This window comes from Etheostoma spectabile, chromosome 15, assembly GCF_008692095.1.
Source record: "Etheostoma spectabile isolate EspeVRDwgs_2016 chromosome 15, UIUC_Espe_1.0, whole genome shotgun sequence".
Taxonomy (NCBI): Eukaryota; Metazoa; Chordata; class Actinopteri; order Perciformes; family Percidae; genus Etheostoma; species Etheostoma spectabile.
In genome coordinates, this window is record NC_045747.1 from 1,616,974 (window position 1) to 1,630,539 (window position 13,566).

General features: G+C 40.8%; 2 protein-coding genes across 3 annotated transcripts in view; one reads left to right on the forward strand and one right to left on the reverse strand.

Annotated features, from left to right (window-relative positions):
* Positions 1-913: 913 nt before the first annotated feature.
* On the forward strand, positions 914-9,801 carry cd9r (CD9 molecule related). Of its 2 annotated transcripts, none has more exons than XM_032538340.1 (9): positions 914-1,159; positions 1,440-1,551; positions 2,130-2,235; positions 2,363-2,460; positions 6,158-6,232; positions 6,318-6,419; positions 6,671-6,766; positions 6,850-6,933; positions 8,242-9,801. In XM_032538340.1, exons 2-9 carry the CDS (start codon positions 1,486-1,488, stop codon positions 8,449-8,451), a joined length of 837 nt encoding a protein of 278 aa, XP_032394231.1. In that variant the 5' UTR covers positions 914-1,159; positions 1,440-1,485; the 3' UTR covers positions 8,452-9,801. The 2 variants fall into 2 exon arrangements, with proteins under 2 accessions (XP_032394231.1, XP_032394232.1); XM_032538341.1 differs by having other exon boundaries at positions 9,294-9,801.
* A 64-nt stretch (positions 9,802-9,865) lies between these two features.
* The window catches only part of LOC116703192 (uncharacterized), a 14,147-nt gene continuing 10,446 nt past the window's right edge, over positions 9,866-13,566 (reverse strand). The window contains exons 11-14 of the mRNA XM_032537832.1: positions 13,352-13,532; positions 11,567-11,720; positions 11,147-11,216; positions 9,866-10,656 (exon numbers count right to left, since the gene is read on the reverse strand). Of these exons, the coding sequence (XP_032393723.1) occupies positions 10,637-10,656; positions 11,147-11,216; positions 11,567-11,720; positions 13,352-13,532 (425 nt within the window). The 3' untranslated portion in view covers positions 9,866-10,636. The remainder of the gene's footprint in view (positions 10,657-11,146; positions 11,217-11,566; positions 11,721-13,351; positions 13,533-13,566) is intronic.

Sequence of the window (13,566 nt, forward strand, 5' to 3'; positions counted from 1 at the left end):
TGTGTGTGTGTGTGTGTGTGAGCAAGGCCACAATTTTCAAAGCGGGGTGGTAATCAGTCAGCTTAAAAAATCTGCTTAGAAATTTAGTTTTTTTTGGATAGGATAGAACATAAGTCAATTTTGCTAAATAAATAAAACACATCACATTCATTAGTAATTTAACCTTTTTTCAATAAATTCTTTATCCAAATACAATACACATTTTCTATAGGAACTTAAGGCAAAAATGTGGATATGTTGTATATTATGGTATGTTGTATATATTGGTCATGTGACAAGGGCCGGGAAGGTTTTTTAAATAACGTCCAATAAACGTCACGATAAACTTGCCTCAAACTTCAACAAAGAAAACCTTGCTGTACAGTTTTTAGATAACAGGAAACAGAACAGAAATAAAGTGCAATCCACAATTTATTTCTTACAGCAACAAGTGCTCTACAGTGAGTTTAATATGTTTAAACTGGCCTAAAAAACAAAGCACACAGTTGCCATACAATGTGTCGTTCACATCCATTTACCAGATGGCAGCATATGGCAGTGACTTGCAGAACAGATAGCAAAGTGACAGGGGGGTTCATATGTCCCCCCCCACCCCTCCCTAGACCCGTCCCTGGTGCAAGGTAGATAGAGGGGGAGGGAAAGATGGCACACATTTCCTGCCATTTGTTTCCTTTTTATGTTCTCATCTGGGCTTTAAGTTTCACACCAGAGTCAAAATTGTCCATTACTCTGTTGACATGTAGCCTATTTCTGCACTATAAAGAATTTGAATGGGCTACAATGTTAATTTGTCCCTACACTTGTCTTTGAATTCATTTGATATGGATGTGATTGTGTCACATCAAATCCTTACAAAAAAACAATGTTACTCAGCCTTGAGCATTCCGTAACTCTCGTTTCCTAAAGTTTCACTCTTCCTTTTCATGTTCTTCCGCACCCGCACCCGCTGCACGCCGCCGCCTGCTCATAGGTCGTACCTCATGTCAGTCACGCCTCGCAGCCAATGAACGACCGCGCGAGGTCAAAGTGGTGGGACATGACGCAAACTGGGGCTGTATAAAGAACACGCAGCAACATGAAAAAAACGTGTATCCTGTAGATGTTTTCTTCACGTAACCTGCCTGGGTAGAGAGACCGCGAAAAGCGTCAACAAATCCAGGTATTTGCATTTGTGGTTAATATCGTGTGTGGCATGGCTGCCATATTACTCAGTGATGTAGGTCTATTTAAAAAGAAGAGCTCTGTTAAGCTGTTTAAACGCATTACCAATTGTTCAATACGCCATTTACACATACATTACAACCCAAAGAAGTTTTAGTAGGCTACATGTGTTTGTAGTATGTGTATATACACAATTTTTTTTATTTTTTTTATTACAATATATCGTCAAAAATGATGAGGTAATTGTTTTTTTTTTTACCGTGTCCACACCTACACAGACCTCACAAGTAACGTTCCACGCAGCAAAACACCCTACTTTTCATCATGGCACTCGATGGATGTGGCCTCTTCTGCAAGTATACCCTCTTCATTTTCAACCTCATCTTTGCGGTAAGTCTGCCAAATCGTGTGCGAATATTTGCTGGCTTTTTTGTAAGTTCCCATGAAAAAAGAAAAGAAAAGGAAAAATGGAGTTTGTCAGTTGGCTCTTATTAGGTTTCGTTTCTGCTGAATACCAACTAAGGCCACAGCCACTTTCATTTATTGGAATGAACAACACGTTTTAATGCTTAAAGATGTAATACCTACTTTCTGACATACTTAATAAACTACTACTATACTATCTTAACAACCAACCGGGTGAAAGGAAACCAAAAGAGAGGTGACACTTATCACTCTGTTGTAACCTGCTCCAGTTGTCTTGTCAACTGCTGCATTGCGTTTCCGTGTATTTGGGTTGTTTGCCAGGTGTTTACCTAGCTGTCCCACAATTGGTTTCGTTCTGTGACTTTGTTCTCTTAAAGGATATTTTGGTGCACCGACATGCCTGTTATTACACAGTGTGAATAAAAACTCACGTTCAGCTGTTCTGCCAAAAATAGGACATCTGACCAAAACCATGTACAGATTTTAATATGTGAAACCATGTTATGAGAAATGGTTTTATCTTGACTTGTGTGGTTCGGCAGTTGTTGGGCTTCGCCTTTCTCGGTCTCGGCTTGTGGCTGAGGTTCAGCGAAAGCACCAGAGGCATCTTTCAGATAGAGGACTTAAACTCAAGTGCATTTGTTATAGGTGGGTACATAAGTTACTCACAGTTGTGTCATTTCTCCCCGAAACAATGCATTAAGATATATTCAACTCTAATATATATGTCATCACATACCGTATGTGTCTCTCTCTTTTTATTTTTATCTATCAGCCGTGACGGTACTGATTGCTCTGGGCTCAGTGATGCTGATCGTGGTGGTGTTTGGAGACTACGGGGCCTGCAATGAGAAAAGATGTGCTCTGCAAGTGGTGAGACCTTCATAATTCCTTGTAGCTTCCTGTTGTGTGATTGCAACAGCCTGACTTTCTCAATGGACGTACAGTACTGTCACTTCACGGGGGAAGTGCAAATCTAACGTTGTGATTATCTGAAAAACCTTTAAGCTAAAATCTTTGATTTACTGAAATGGCTAATATTTAGTTTTGCCTGTGATGTCAAACAGTAAAAGTGACAAACTACCTCAGGATAACTTCTACGTAATCAGGTGATTGAGTGCGCCGGTGCTCTCTCAGTTCTGCGTAAGGCAACAAGGCCCACGCATTTATTTAAGTTTTGTTGACCTGACTGCATGCAAAGTCTGAATAGTAGGGCTGTGCAATATGACAATATAGAAACCATAATACTGAATATTGTTATGGTAATGTTTACGCAACTTGGTTGACTTACTTCCTGATTCTTGCAGGTTATGTTCATTTCACACTAAAGTGCTTAATAAAAGAAAATACTTAATTGCTTTTAATTTGTAGTATTTAATTCACACACTTAATGAACATAGGCTTTACTATGTGGTTATTTCATTTAGAATCTTTGTTAAATTACCAGAAAACATGCTGTATGGTTAACGTGATATGAAATGACCTATGTTGGGATAGAAGATTTTGGCCATATCACTTAAAAAAATGACCTGACTACTATGCTCACCCTGCCTCCTCACCAACGGATAAATGTCAGACAGTCAAAGAGTTATTAGTACACATGTGAGGCTAAGGTATGTAGCAGTGATTAATAGGCACTGGTCAGTGGAGATGACATGGGTGAGTTAAGCAGCTCTGTGATGTTTGCGGGCGGCTCAGAAGACTGAAACACGAAACCTGGCTGAAAGCAGACGGAGCACAACAAACCACATGAACCAATATGTATATCCCTTTCTTTTAAAGTGCTCATATTATGCTCATTTTCAGGTTTAGAGTTGCATTTAGAGGTTATACCACAATAGGTTTACATGGTTTAATTTTCAGAAAACACGGCGCAGCGCGGTGCAAAGCCTGATGCAAGTGTCTTTGCTATTTTAAGACATCTTTGCGCCCACCGCTAGAGGTGTGTTCAGGTGATTTCTTGCCGTATTGTAATCTTTTTTCCGCTATCAAACTAGGAGCCATCATCTTATTGTGGTGGAGAGGTTTGTGTGTCCTTGAGAACCTGAGGGCTGTGTGTTCTGGAGCTTGGTGCTCCTGGTAGGGTCTCCCATGGCAAAGTGGTTTCAGGTGAGGGGCCAGACAAAGAATGGTTTATAAACCCCTATGAGTCACAGGAAGAGGTGAAGCCACCCTGCCCGGAGGAAGCAGGAGATTGGTTGGGGGACTCGGCGCAGCAAAAAGAGCTGAGCCAGAAGACAAAGCTCTCATTCTACCAGTCAGTTTTCTGGATGGATGGAACTAGCAAAAGTGGACGTGGACATGCCCTCAACACAACTGTGCGCTTAGATCGTTAAAACAGGGCTCTGTATGTTGAGCTCTCTGTTTTAGCTACAGAGTGAGGCATCACACTTCAATTCCATCTTTGTTGGTATTGCCCATGTGCAGTAGCTAGGTAAACACTACTAGCCAGTCAGAAGCAGAGTATGAGGGAGTGCCATGCTAGTAGCTAGGCGAGCATCACGGCATGGTCATTACAGAAGTAAAGGCTGGACTACAACAGAGCGGTTTGGAGTAGTTTGTGAACAGTGTTTTCTGTTGGAGGTGTTTGGGGGGGGGACATTGAGATTTTTCACTTTGTAAACCTTTAACGTGCACAAAAAAAGATATATATATAACGCAATAAAGGAAAGGAAAAAAGCATAAAAGCATAATATGAGCACTTTAAAATGAAGAGACAGGGAAACCAAAGAGCTGTTAGACTACTTTATCAAATGGGAATCACAAGCTCATTACAAGTCCTACATCAAGTTTTATGGGTCTGTTTCTAAAAGATTACAACTTTTTTACAATGTAAGTAAACCTTTAATAACTGAGGTAGGGCACTTTTAAGAAGAGGGTCTGAGGAACTGCTTTCTTTAAGAGACAGAAGACTATATTTAATTTTTTTTTTAAGTTATCTAGTAGATAAAACCAGCTGAACACACATTTCTGTTAGAAGGTGTGTGTTGCCTGTAGATTGTTGTGCTGAGATCACTTGTTTGCTTTTCCAACTTAAAATGATACTTAAACTAAACTGTACATACATGTCACTCCCTAAGACATCAATAAATAAATACGGACCGTGTCTACAGAACAGGACAAGTTCTACTGGTTGTGCAGTATAAAATCAATAAAGATAACAGGACAACTTTCCTTTCTCTTCTCTAATTCGTTCAGTTATGTCTCTATTTCTTCACTTACACGGTCACTCTGTTGGAATATGCACACAGGTCACGTGGTACGCTCCATAGAGTTTGTCATGTAGTGGACCCGTGCGCTGACGTGCACTAACATGTTTAAGTGACGCGGTAACTGGCCAATGAAATGATCATTATAGCGTTTCAATCGAGCTCTAAATCAAACACAACTAAGCCACACAGCCAACGGACGGGGTGAAGCGCTCCACAAAATAAACAATATTACATACTCATAGAGACACTTTCGATATAATATTGCGCAACGGGATATCGCGATAATGTTTGAGTCGATATATCATGCACCCTAGGTTTCATACTGTAGCATAACGGCGGGAAGTGTTGGAATTTAAAATGTTAAATGTGCTTAAACATTGTGTGTGATTTGCATTATACATTTAAGCTAAAAGGTAAAAGCATTATTTCAGCATAAATGAAGACATGTTGGTCATGTATTAAGTTTGTTGTCATAAGTATATAGTTTGTTGTTTGTTACATTAAGATGTTTTGCAATACTTCTGTTTTATAATATAAGATGTTCTGCTACATTTTGTTATAATCCAGCTCTACAAATGTGTCAGAAGTTGAATTGATGATGTTAGAGAGACACATCCTGTCTCTGGTTCCAGTCCCTCTTTATGGCCCACTGATCTTTTGCTTTGCCAGTCCTGAACTGAGGGTCATAAACTTTAAGTCACATTCCAATTGAAAGATAACGAATAGGCACACACACACACACACCACTGTGGCCAAGAGACCCCACCCTTTGTGAATAAGACCAGGGGGTCTAGGAGCAAAGAGTCAGACAAATTTGGGGAAGAGCCGTGTTAGGTTGACTCTGTATTTGTCTCTAGGATATCCTATGTAATAAAATGGATTCACACATCCACATCTGAGATTTTGACTAGTAATTGAATGAACCCTGTAATGGAGCATGATTTACATCCAACAGAGGCTGAGAGAGCCTGCGTGCTATTGGAAGGCCCGCCTCGACACCAATGAAATCCTCTCTAGGATTCATTAAGGAAACTTCTGCTTTTCCGTACACATTTTATAAAGTGTATCGGCCTGTTCTAAATCCTTATTATCGTACTTAAGAGTTTTGAGTTATATGGCTCAGTGGCCAGAAATGAATGGATTAACTCAACATTTTTTAAGATAGCCACCAACTGTTTTGTAGAGGTTTTATAACAGAGTGGAAAATATTGCTCATTAAAATATTTCATATTTTTACGAATGTAAATTTTTCTAACCAAAACAAGCATATATTTGCATTTCCTTTTTTTGATGCACATGCGTGTTCATTAACCTGTAGCATTAAGAAGTTAATTCACGCTATAATTTTCTTCTTTCAGTTCTCCGTCCTTCTGACCATTCTGGCAATAGCCGAAATTGCTATTGGAGTGGTTGCTTATTCCAGTAAGGAAGAGGTAAGAGGCGAATGGAAGAGAAGGCACGCACGCACAAATCAGTAAATACCCTATATGTACGATCATTACATTGTGTTTATTAAAGGTTGGACCGCGCATTGTGGAGTTCTACAGTAGCCTGTATGCTCTGTATTTGAATAGCGGAGACCCAGTCATCGGTGCCACTCTCACATTCATCCACAAAATGGTAATCACAACCTTTATTTCCTTCCTTCCAGCTTGATAAAAAGCAGTTCTAGTATTAACTTCTCTTAATGTTTTTTTGAACTTGGTGCTTTTGCTTCCTGACATGGAAGCCTGAAGTGATTTGTAAATAAAAATAAAAAGACAATTATGAGATCATATGAATAAATTGTGTAAAATATACCAAAAAATCTGAAACATGAACATCGGATGATTTGAATGTTCCTCATCTCCCTTCATCTCCGTCCTGTGTAGCTTCATTGCTGTGGAGTGACCGGGGTCGTGGTGTTAGAGTTGGTCAAACACACCTGTCCCAAAGCAGATGGGTTCTGGGAGCAGATCAAGCAGCCTGTAAGTTGGTGCCAAGAAACCAAGCGCTTAGCCTCTGGGTTAGCTCCCGTATAACAGCTGGTCCTGTCTTGTTCTTCCCACAGAACTGTCCTGCTGAGATCCTGGGTGCCTTTAACAGCAATGCGCCACTGGTGATGGGCATCTTTGTCGGAACGGGAGTTCTTTTGGTAAGCAAATGAAGTGCATGCTGCACATTTCTATACTTACATGCGGTTAAGATTTCAGCTCAAATAGGCTGGACGAAAAATTTGTTTACAAGGTTATTGACCAACAAAATAATGAAGTTGCATACACCAATGGCTCATTGATTTGGGGTTTATCATTAAAAAATAAATAAATAAATAAATAAAGTTATATTGGTAATATTACATAACAGTTAAATAGAACACACACACTTAAAATGGCTATGACATGGATGTATTTCATTTTATGGCTTATGGTCAGCTCTTTGCGTTACTATGGCAACAGTTTGCAAGGCTGCAGACCCGCTCAGGAAAAACACAGCTACTTTTAAATATTATCAAAGACTTGGATATCAACAGGTTTTTCACACATCGCTAAGCCGACCTTTTAGAGAAGGTGTTTGAAGGAATGAAAGAGGGACGCTGGGTGGCACGGTCCAACAAGTCTGCCACCGGTGGTAAACTTAAAAAAAAAACATTCCTGTTTTGCACAGCTACATGTGTATATATATATATATATATATATATTTATTAGAATTTTCACTTCCTATAGTCATGTAAACCACTTGTGCATGTAAACATCCTGTATGTGGGGCATGGAAAATAACTGAAACGCCACTTGTCAATGTCACTTTAAGTTTATTATATTTTTCAGGCGAGTCACCATGTACTGTACATTCCGATATCTGCTTAGTTTCTCCAAATAACGCCGGTTGAGAAATCTTTTGCACTGTTTTCAGAGACGAGGTGACGAATTGGGGTTCTCCTATTCCATAGAGGAAGATTTTACCCACTACTCCTTGTAATCTGTACCAAGGGGCCAATCAAAAAGCAAGGGGCATTTGAAAACAAGGGGTAGGAGTAAAAATAAGAAATGTGATTGGGCCAAAGTCAAACCATAGTCTGAGCCGTCTTCAATACAACTCTTGCTGTTCATTGTAAAGTCCTTTAAAACCCGTCATGCCAAAAAACCCAAACTAATGAGCCTTAAAACATGCTCTACACTGCATCCAACAGTACATCATGTAAAACTATCCAGATTTTAATTGGCATCAAATAAGTCCAAACTGACTGATGTGGGGACAGGGAAAAGGGACTCTATTTGTAAAAAAAATTAAAAAAAAATCCCAGCTCCAGTCAGTTTCTTGCTTAATGTTGTTCATAAAGTAAATGTCCATTTTAATCCCTCTGCTCCCCTCCATCTCTCTCTATCATTACGCCTCACCTTCTGTTTTAAAACACTCTTTCTTCACTCCCCCCCCCCATTCTCCCCCCATCATTGGTTTTTCAAAGATCATAGCTCTGATTTGCAGCACAACGCTCAGTAGAAAGATCCGTCAGTCTCTCTCATCTCCTCAGTACATAATCCTGACTCACTCCACTTCGGTCATGGCTAACCCTCACCCGTCTCAGTGTGAATTTGTCTCCTCCTCCTACCCTGACCAGGACCCAGTCTTCTTCACCCCTCTCTCTATGGCCAACATCCCTGTGGCTCAGTCTTAGTGTGCTCTTGCTGGTTTTCACTCTTAATTTCATGCAGTCTTGATTTTATTCCACAACACTCTGGCATAGAAAATGCACATTTATGTTTATATCCATTCTCTCTTCTCTGCATGGTCACTGCACTGTCATCAGCTCGCTTATAGGAAAAATCCACCCTTAATCAACTGCTTTTACATAGTACAGGAACCATTCACACATTCATATACTGGCCGAGACTGCTGTAAAAAGGTGCCATCTGCTCATCAGAAACAGACACACGGCGCATCATTGGGTGCAACTCGGGGTTCAGTGTCTTGCCCAAGAACACTTTGATTGAACCACCAACCTTCTGATTGGAGGGCGACCCTTCTACCATTGAGCCACAGCTGCTGAGAGGGAGAGAACTCCCTCCAGCAATCTGCAGTGTTTTCTGAAAATTAAACCACATAAACCTATTTTAAATACAATTGTTAACCTGAAAATGAGCACTTAAAAATTCGACAAGATCAGAAATTGATTGTATTTTGCTGTCCCATCTGTTTAAAAAAAAATATATATTATAGCTGCTTCTTAGGTTCGAGGTTATTTCTAGAGATGCAGATATATAGACTGTTAAAGAAAACATATCCAGGGTTGGATTTTACCTTAAGTGTCTACTTATTCTTCATAAGTTTAAATAAATTTATTTTATTCTGCACAAGCTTCTCAGTGTGTAGCTGCATGATAACGGGTGGCATGGGCTGGTAACTAGAACTGTGGCTGGTGTAATCCTCGAGGAGATGAGATTCATGAAGGGTCACCCGCACTGCTTTGTCCCATCCCTGCTCTTTACTTCCCCTCCTCCCTCTGTGTCTGCATGACAGATCATTGCCTTGGTCTGCACCATTATCCTCCTGAAACAGACCAAGAGAACCCAGCAGGAGATCACTGCGTACTATACAACTGTGTACTAACCAGAGGATTCGGTTTACAACCCTTACCCATCTCACTCCATGAGGACCAACGCTGGATTTCAGGCTCAACCAGCAGACAAATGTTTACAGATTTTCTCTGAATGTCAACTATTGAGAACACTAGTGTTACCACTCAACCAGAATTGTGTTCAAGTAAATGTTTTTTTACCCTAAAAACATCACTGTGCTAATAATTTGACCAAATGTGAGCAGATCTGTAGACAACCAATATTTTATTGCGCTTTTGCTTTAATAATCATGCAGTAACTCTTGCTGAAATGGATGTTGCTTATAAAACGGCTATTCATCGGTCACAGCTAGACAGCCACTGGTTTCACCCGACAGGCCTCTACATCATTGTGGGCATGCGAGAAGTAATCGGAGGATGAGCGTGACACGTCTGATTAATAACAAACTTCCATGTCTGTTACGTTTTAGCCGTTTTGTATCGTAATGACACGTCTGCAGAAGCTTGTGTTTTCGTCTTCATGTGAAAGAGTTAAAAACTCACTGAGCCACTGGCAGATATATCACTGTTTAAACTAATATTCTATGTATATCTGAAAAAGGGATCATTTAAGTCTTTTTAAATCTATTTAAGCTCGGCACGTGTAAGGTCAATCATCTGAATCATCACAGCAGCCATTAAGCATGTCAGGGACAAATGACTGAACACTTACCGCTTACTTCACATTCATGCCAATTTATTTGATGCCGTAGGAGATGTAATGGTACATTGGTAAATGAGCAAGTTATCCTTTGCTGTGTCTCTGCACTAATTGCATTCCATTTAATTCCTAATTTTTTTATGATTGTCCAGAAAACCACAGAACTGGTCAGAAAACAAAGTCAAAAGGCCTTATTATTCTGGGGCCTTTCCTCAGTGTGTGTTTGCGGCGGTTAAACCGACTGTAGAAACATGTCAAGTGGCATGTTTGGAGCTGTGAACTAAGCGCTGCCTTCCTGTCAACGGTTTGATGCAGAGGGGAAACGCTGTAACGGACATAGTGTTATAGTGTTCCTGCCAAAATCTTGTGTGACCAAAGAGAAGTACAATTAGTGTCCTGTTTGTGTATTGCTTGTTTTTATTCTCTGCACTCTGTAGTACTACTGCATTGCACTGTGTTGTTTTTAAGTTCACAAGTTTTTAAATAAATATCCTATTGGGATTTCCCCTTCTTTTCGCACAAAGACTTTTGTTATTTCCACAAAACAAAACAAGAGGGCAGTTGTGTGAAAGTGTTCATTTTATTTCACACGTCACTGTTAGGACCTATGAGGACAAAAAAAAGGGAGAAGTTATTGTGATGTATGATTCCTAAAGACATGCAGAGCGGCTAAAGCTGATAAATCCCATTTTTACCCAGTGTGTGTTTTTTACCCATTTGATTCTTCTGAAGCCTCATGTGGCATATTGTGTCGTCTGCTTTAAGCAGAGGCATTCTGACTGTAAATATCTTTGGGATTATGCAAAGGGAACTATAATGACTTAATTGGGTAATGAGGAAAGGACAATTATGTAGCCAGAAAACATTTAGTGCATTCAAAGGAATCCATTCGTGCAGCTTCGGAGGATTGTTGGTTGTGGCTATTTGTAGGGACAAGAGTTTTCTGTTGCGTTAAACCTTTCATGTCTGGAACCCACAAGTCTTCATATTATGATATATTTTTCTAATTGATGTTCAAGAACCTTGTTGTTAACGTCCTGATATACACGCCCACTCCTCAGTTTCTCCTGTACGTTTCCACTATGTTGAACTTACTGTAGATGCAGCCGACAGTGCAGTCACCATCTGCAGCCAAGCACACTTCTGTCAGGCACAAGAAATAGATCTGATAGGGGAAGGGAGAAAGAAACCAGGAAAAACAATGAGATGGTTTTACTATGCAATTACAGTAATAAGTCATTTCATATCTGATTGACCCAAGGTTCAGTGCTTTGCGATACCAGTCACCCTTCTGGGATTACTGGTATAGCTGTCTTGTTTAATCGGTGTCTGTCTTGTGTAGCTGTATTTTTTTTTATGGACCGTGAGTCTACTAATAAAGGCTAGCTAGCGATCATGCAGCCACCAGTACAGATGGTCTTTTGAGTTTTAAAGGCAGCCTGAACTTGAAAGCACCACATGATAAGTCACTCAACTCGCACTTAAATTGTGCGAGCATTTTTGAGTGGAAGGTACCTCTGGGTCCTTCAGGTGAGCGCATCCTCCTTCAGCCATGTAGGAGGGCCCTTCAGAGGGCAGAGGCGGGACCCCATAGACTACGATCCTCCGGGTGCGGTGGGGGTCAGAGTGTGGGGAAGGAAGTAGCTGTGAATCACCCCGGCCGGGACAGCTGAACAACACAGTGGTAAAAGTTACAACTGAAATTTTCTACAGAAGAAATATCAGGATTTACAGTTTGGATTGATCGGTTTTTGAAATATTTTGTAAAAAGGAAAGACTAAGTTTACAGGGGAAATGCCAACTTCAAGAAGACAATGAATAAAAAGGGGGTTTCCAAATTCCATGTGAATCATCTCAGGAACATGACTATCGAATGTCAGGGCAATGTGGCCAACAGAACCTGGTTTACAGCCAGCGTCTGTCAGATCAGGCCTTTATCACGTTCAGGGCTCGCCCAAAGTCTTGAATGTTTGCTCGTTTGACCGGTGTGGGGGGAGTGAAAGACAGAGAGAGAGAGAGAGAGAGACAGAGACAGAGAGAGAGAGAGAGAGAGAGAGAGAGAGAGAGAGAGAGAGAGAGAGAGAGAGAGAGAGAGAGAGAGAGAGAGAGAGAGAGAAGTCAAAAGCTTGGTGTACAATAAGAGATTACGATCCTCCGGATGTGGCGGGGTGTCAGAGTGGGGGAAGGAAGTAGCTGTGAATCGCCCCGGCAGTGGTGAAGGTTACAACTGAAAATCTCTACAGAAGAAATAACAGGCTAAAAGCAGCATTTGCTCTTTGGGATTTACAGTTTGGATTGATCAGTTTTTGAAATCTTTTGTAACGCGGAAAGACTTAGTTTATAGGGGAAATGCTGACTTCAAGAAGACAATGAATGAAAAGGGGGTTTCCAAATTCCATATGAACCATCTCAGGAACATGAACATGAAATGTCAGGGCAATGGGGCCAACAGAACCTGGTTTACAGCCAGCGTCTGTCAGATCAGGCCAGTATCACGTTCAGGGATGTCTTGAATGTTTGAAAAATGCATCAAATTTCATGTTTTCAAGGTTAGGAATATGCTTGAATTTAACACTCTAGTGTCTTTTTAACCGCCAAGTTTATGTTTTATGTAAATATACAACTTAACTTATTAGGGCTGCACGATTATGGCCAAAATGATGATTATTTTGATCAATATTGAGATCACAATTAATCATTACGATTATTTGTTGATTTTAAACCAAAACAAAATGTTATTGTCACATGGGCTATTGATAACTGCTTTCACATCCTTATTATGCTACAGTCTTCTTATGTTGAAGGCACACACGCACACGCTCGCTAACTAGCACCTGGAGCCCTGTGAGCTAACGGACGTTAACTAACACCGGTCACTGCTGTTGTCTGAAAAACCCAGACGGGACAAAATGTTGCGTTTACTGGTAAACCTTGTGATTGACTGCTATCTGTTCCCCCTCCCGTTACTCTGTCCCCTGTGACAGTCTACATCTAGAAACTAAGCTGCGCGGTGCAGGGAACTACTCTAACCGGCATATTATCAGACAGTGGTTTACGGAGCGGTAGATGGGCTTTACAAAAAAAAAAAAAAAACACTGAGCGTTCTTTGAACAGAATGACGCATTTAAGATATCACTCGATCACGCAAATTTAATCGTGGAAAGCCAAAATCGTGATTAAACTTTATTTAATTGTGCAGCCCTATAACTTCTATTGTCCAATTTAGTTTTTGTCCAACGCTAACGACAGAAGCTTCCCACACTGGACACAGGACAAACAATCCATGTCTGTATGACATACCCATCGTAAACCAGCAGCCAGCTGTTGTGAGGGGCTGGAGCGTAAGCCAGGCAGGAGTGAACCAGCAGCACCAGGCCGGGCTCCTGGGGGGCCAGCAGGCTCACCTCCACATAAACTGCTCGGCCTCGCATCAGGCTGAGGGGCAGGTGGGCCTCAGGGTGGAACCTGGTGAAGGACTCATCTACACGGGAAAGAAAGGAACATTAAAGAACCGC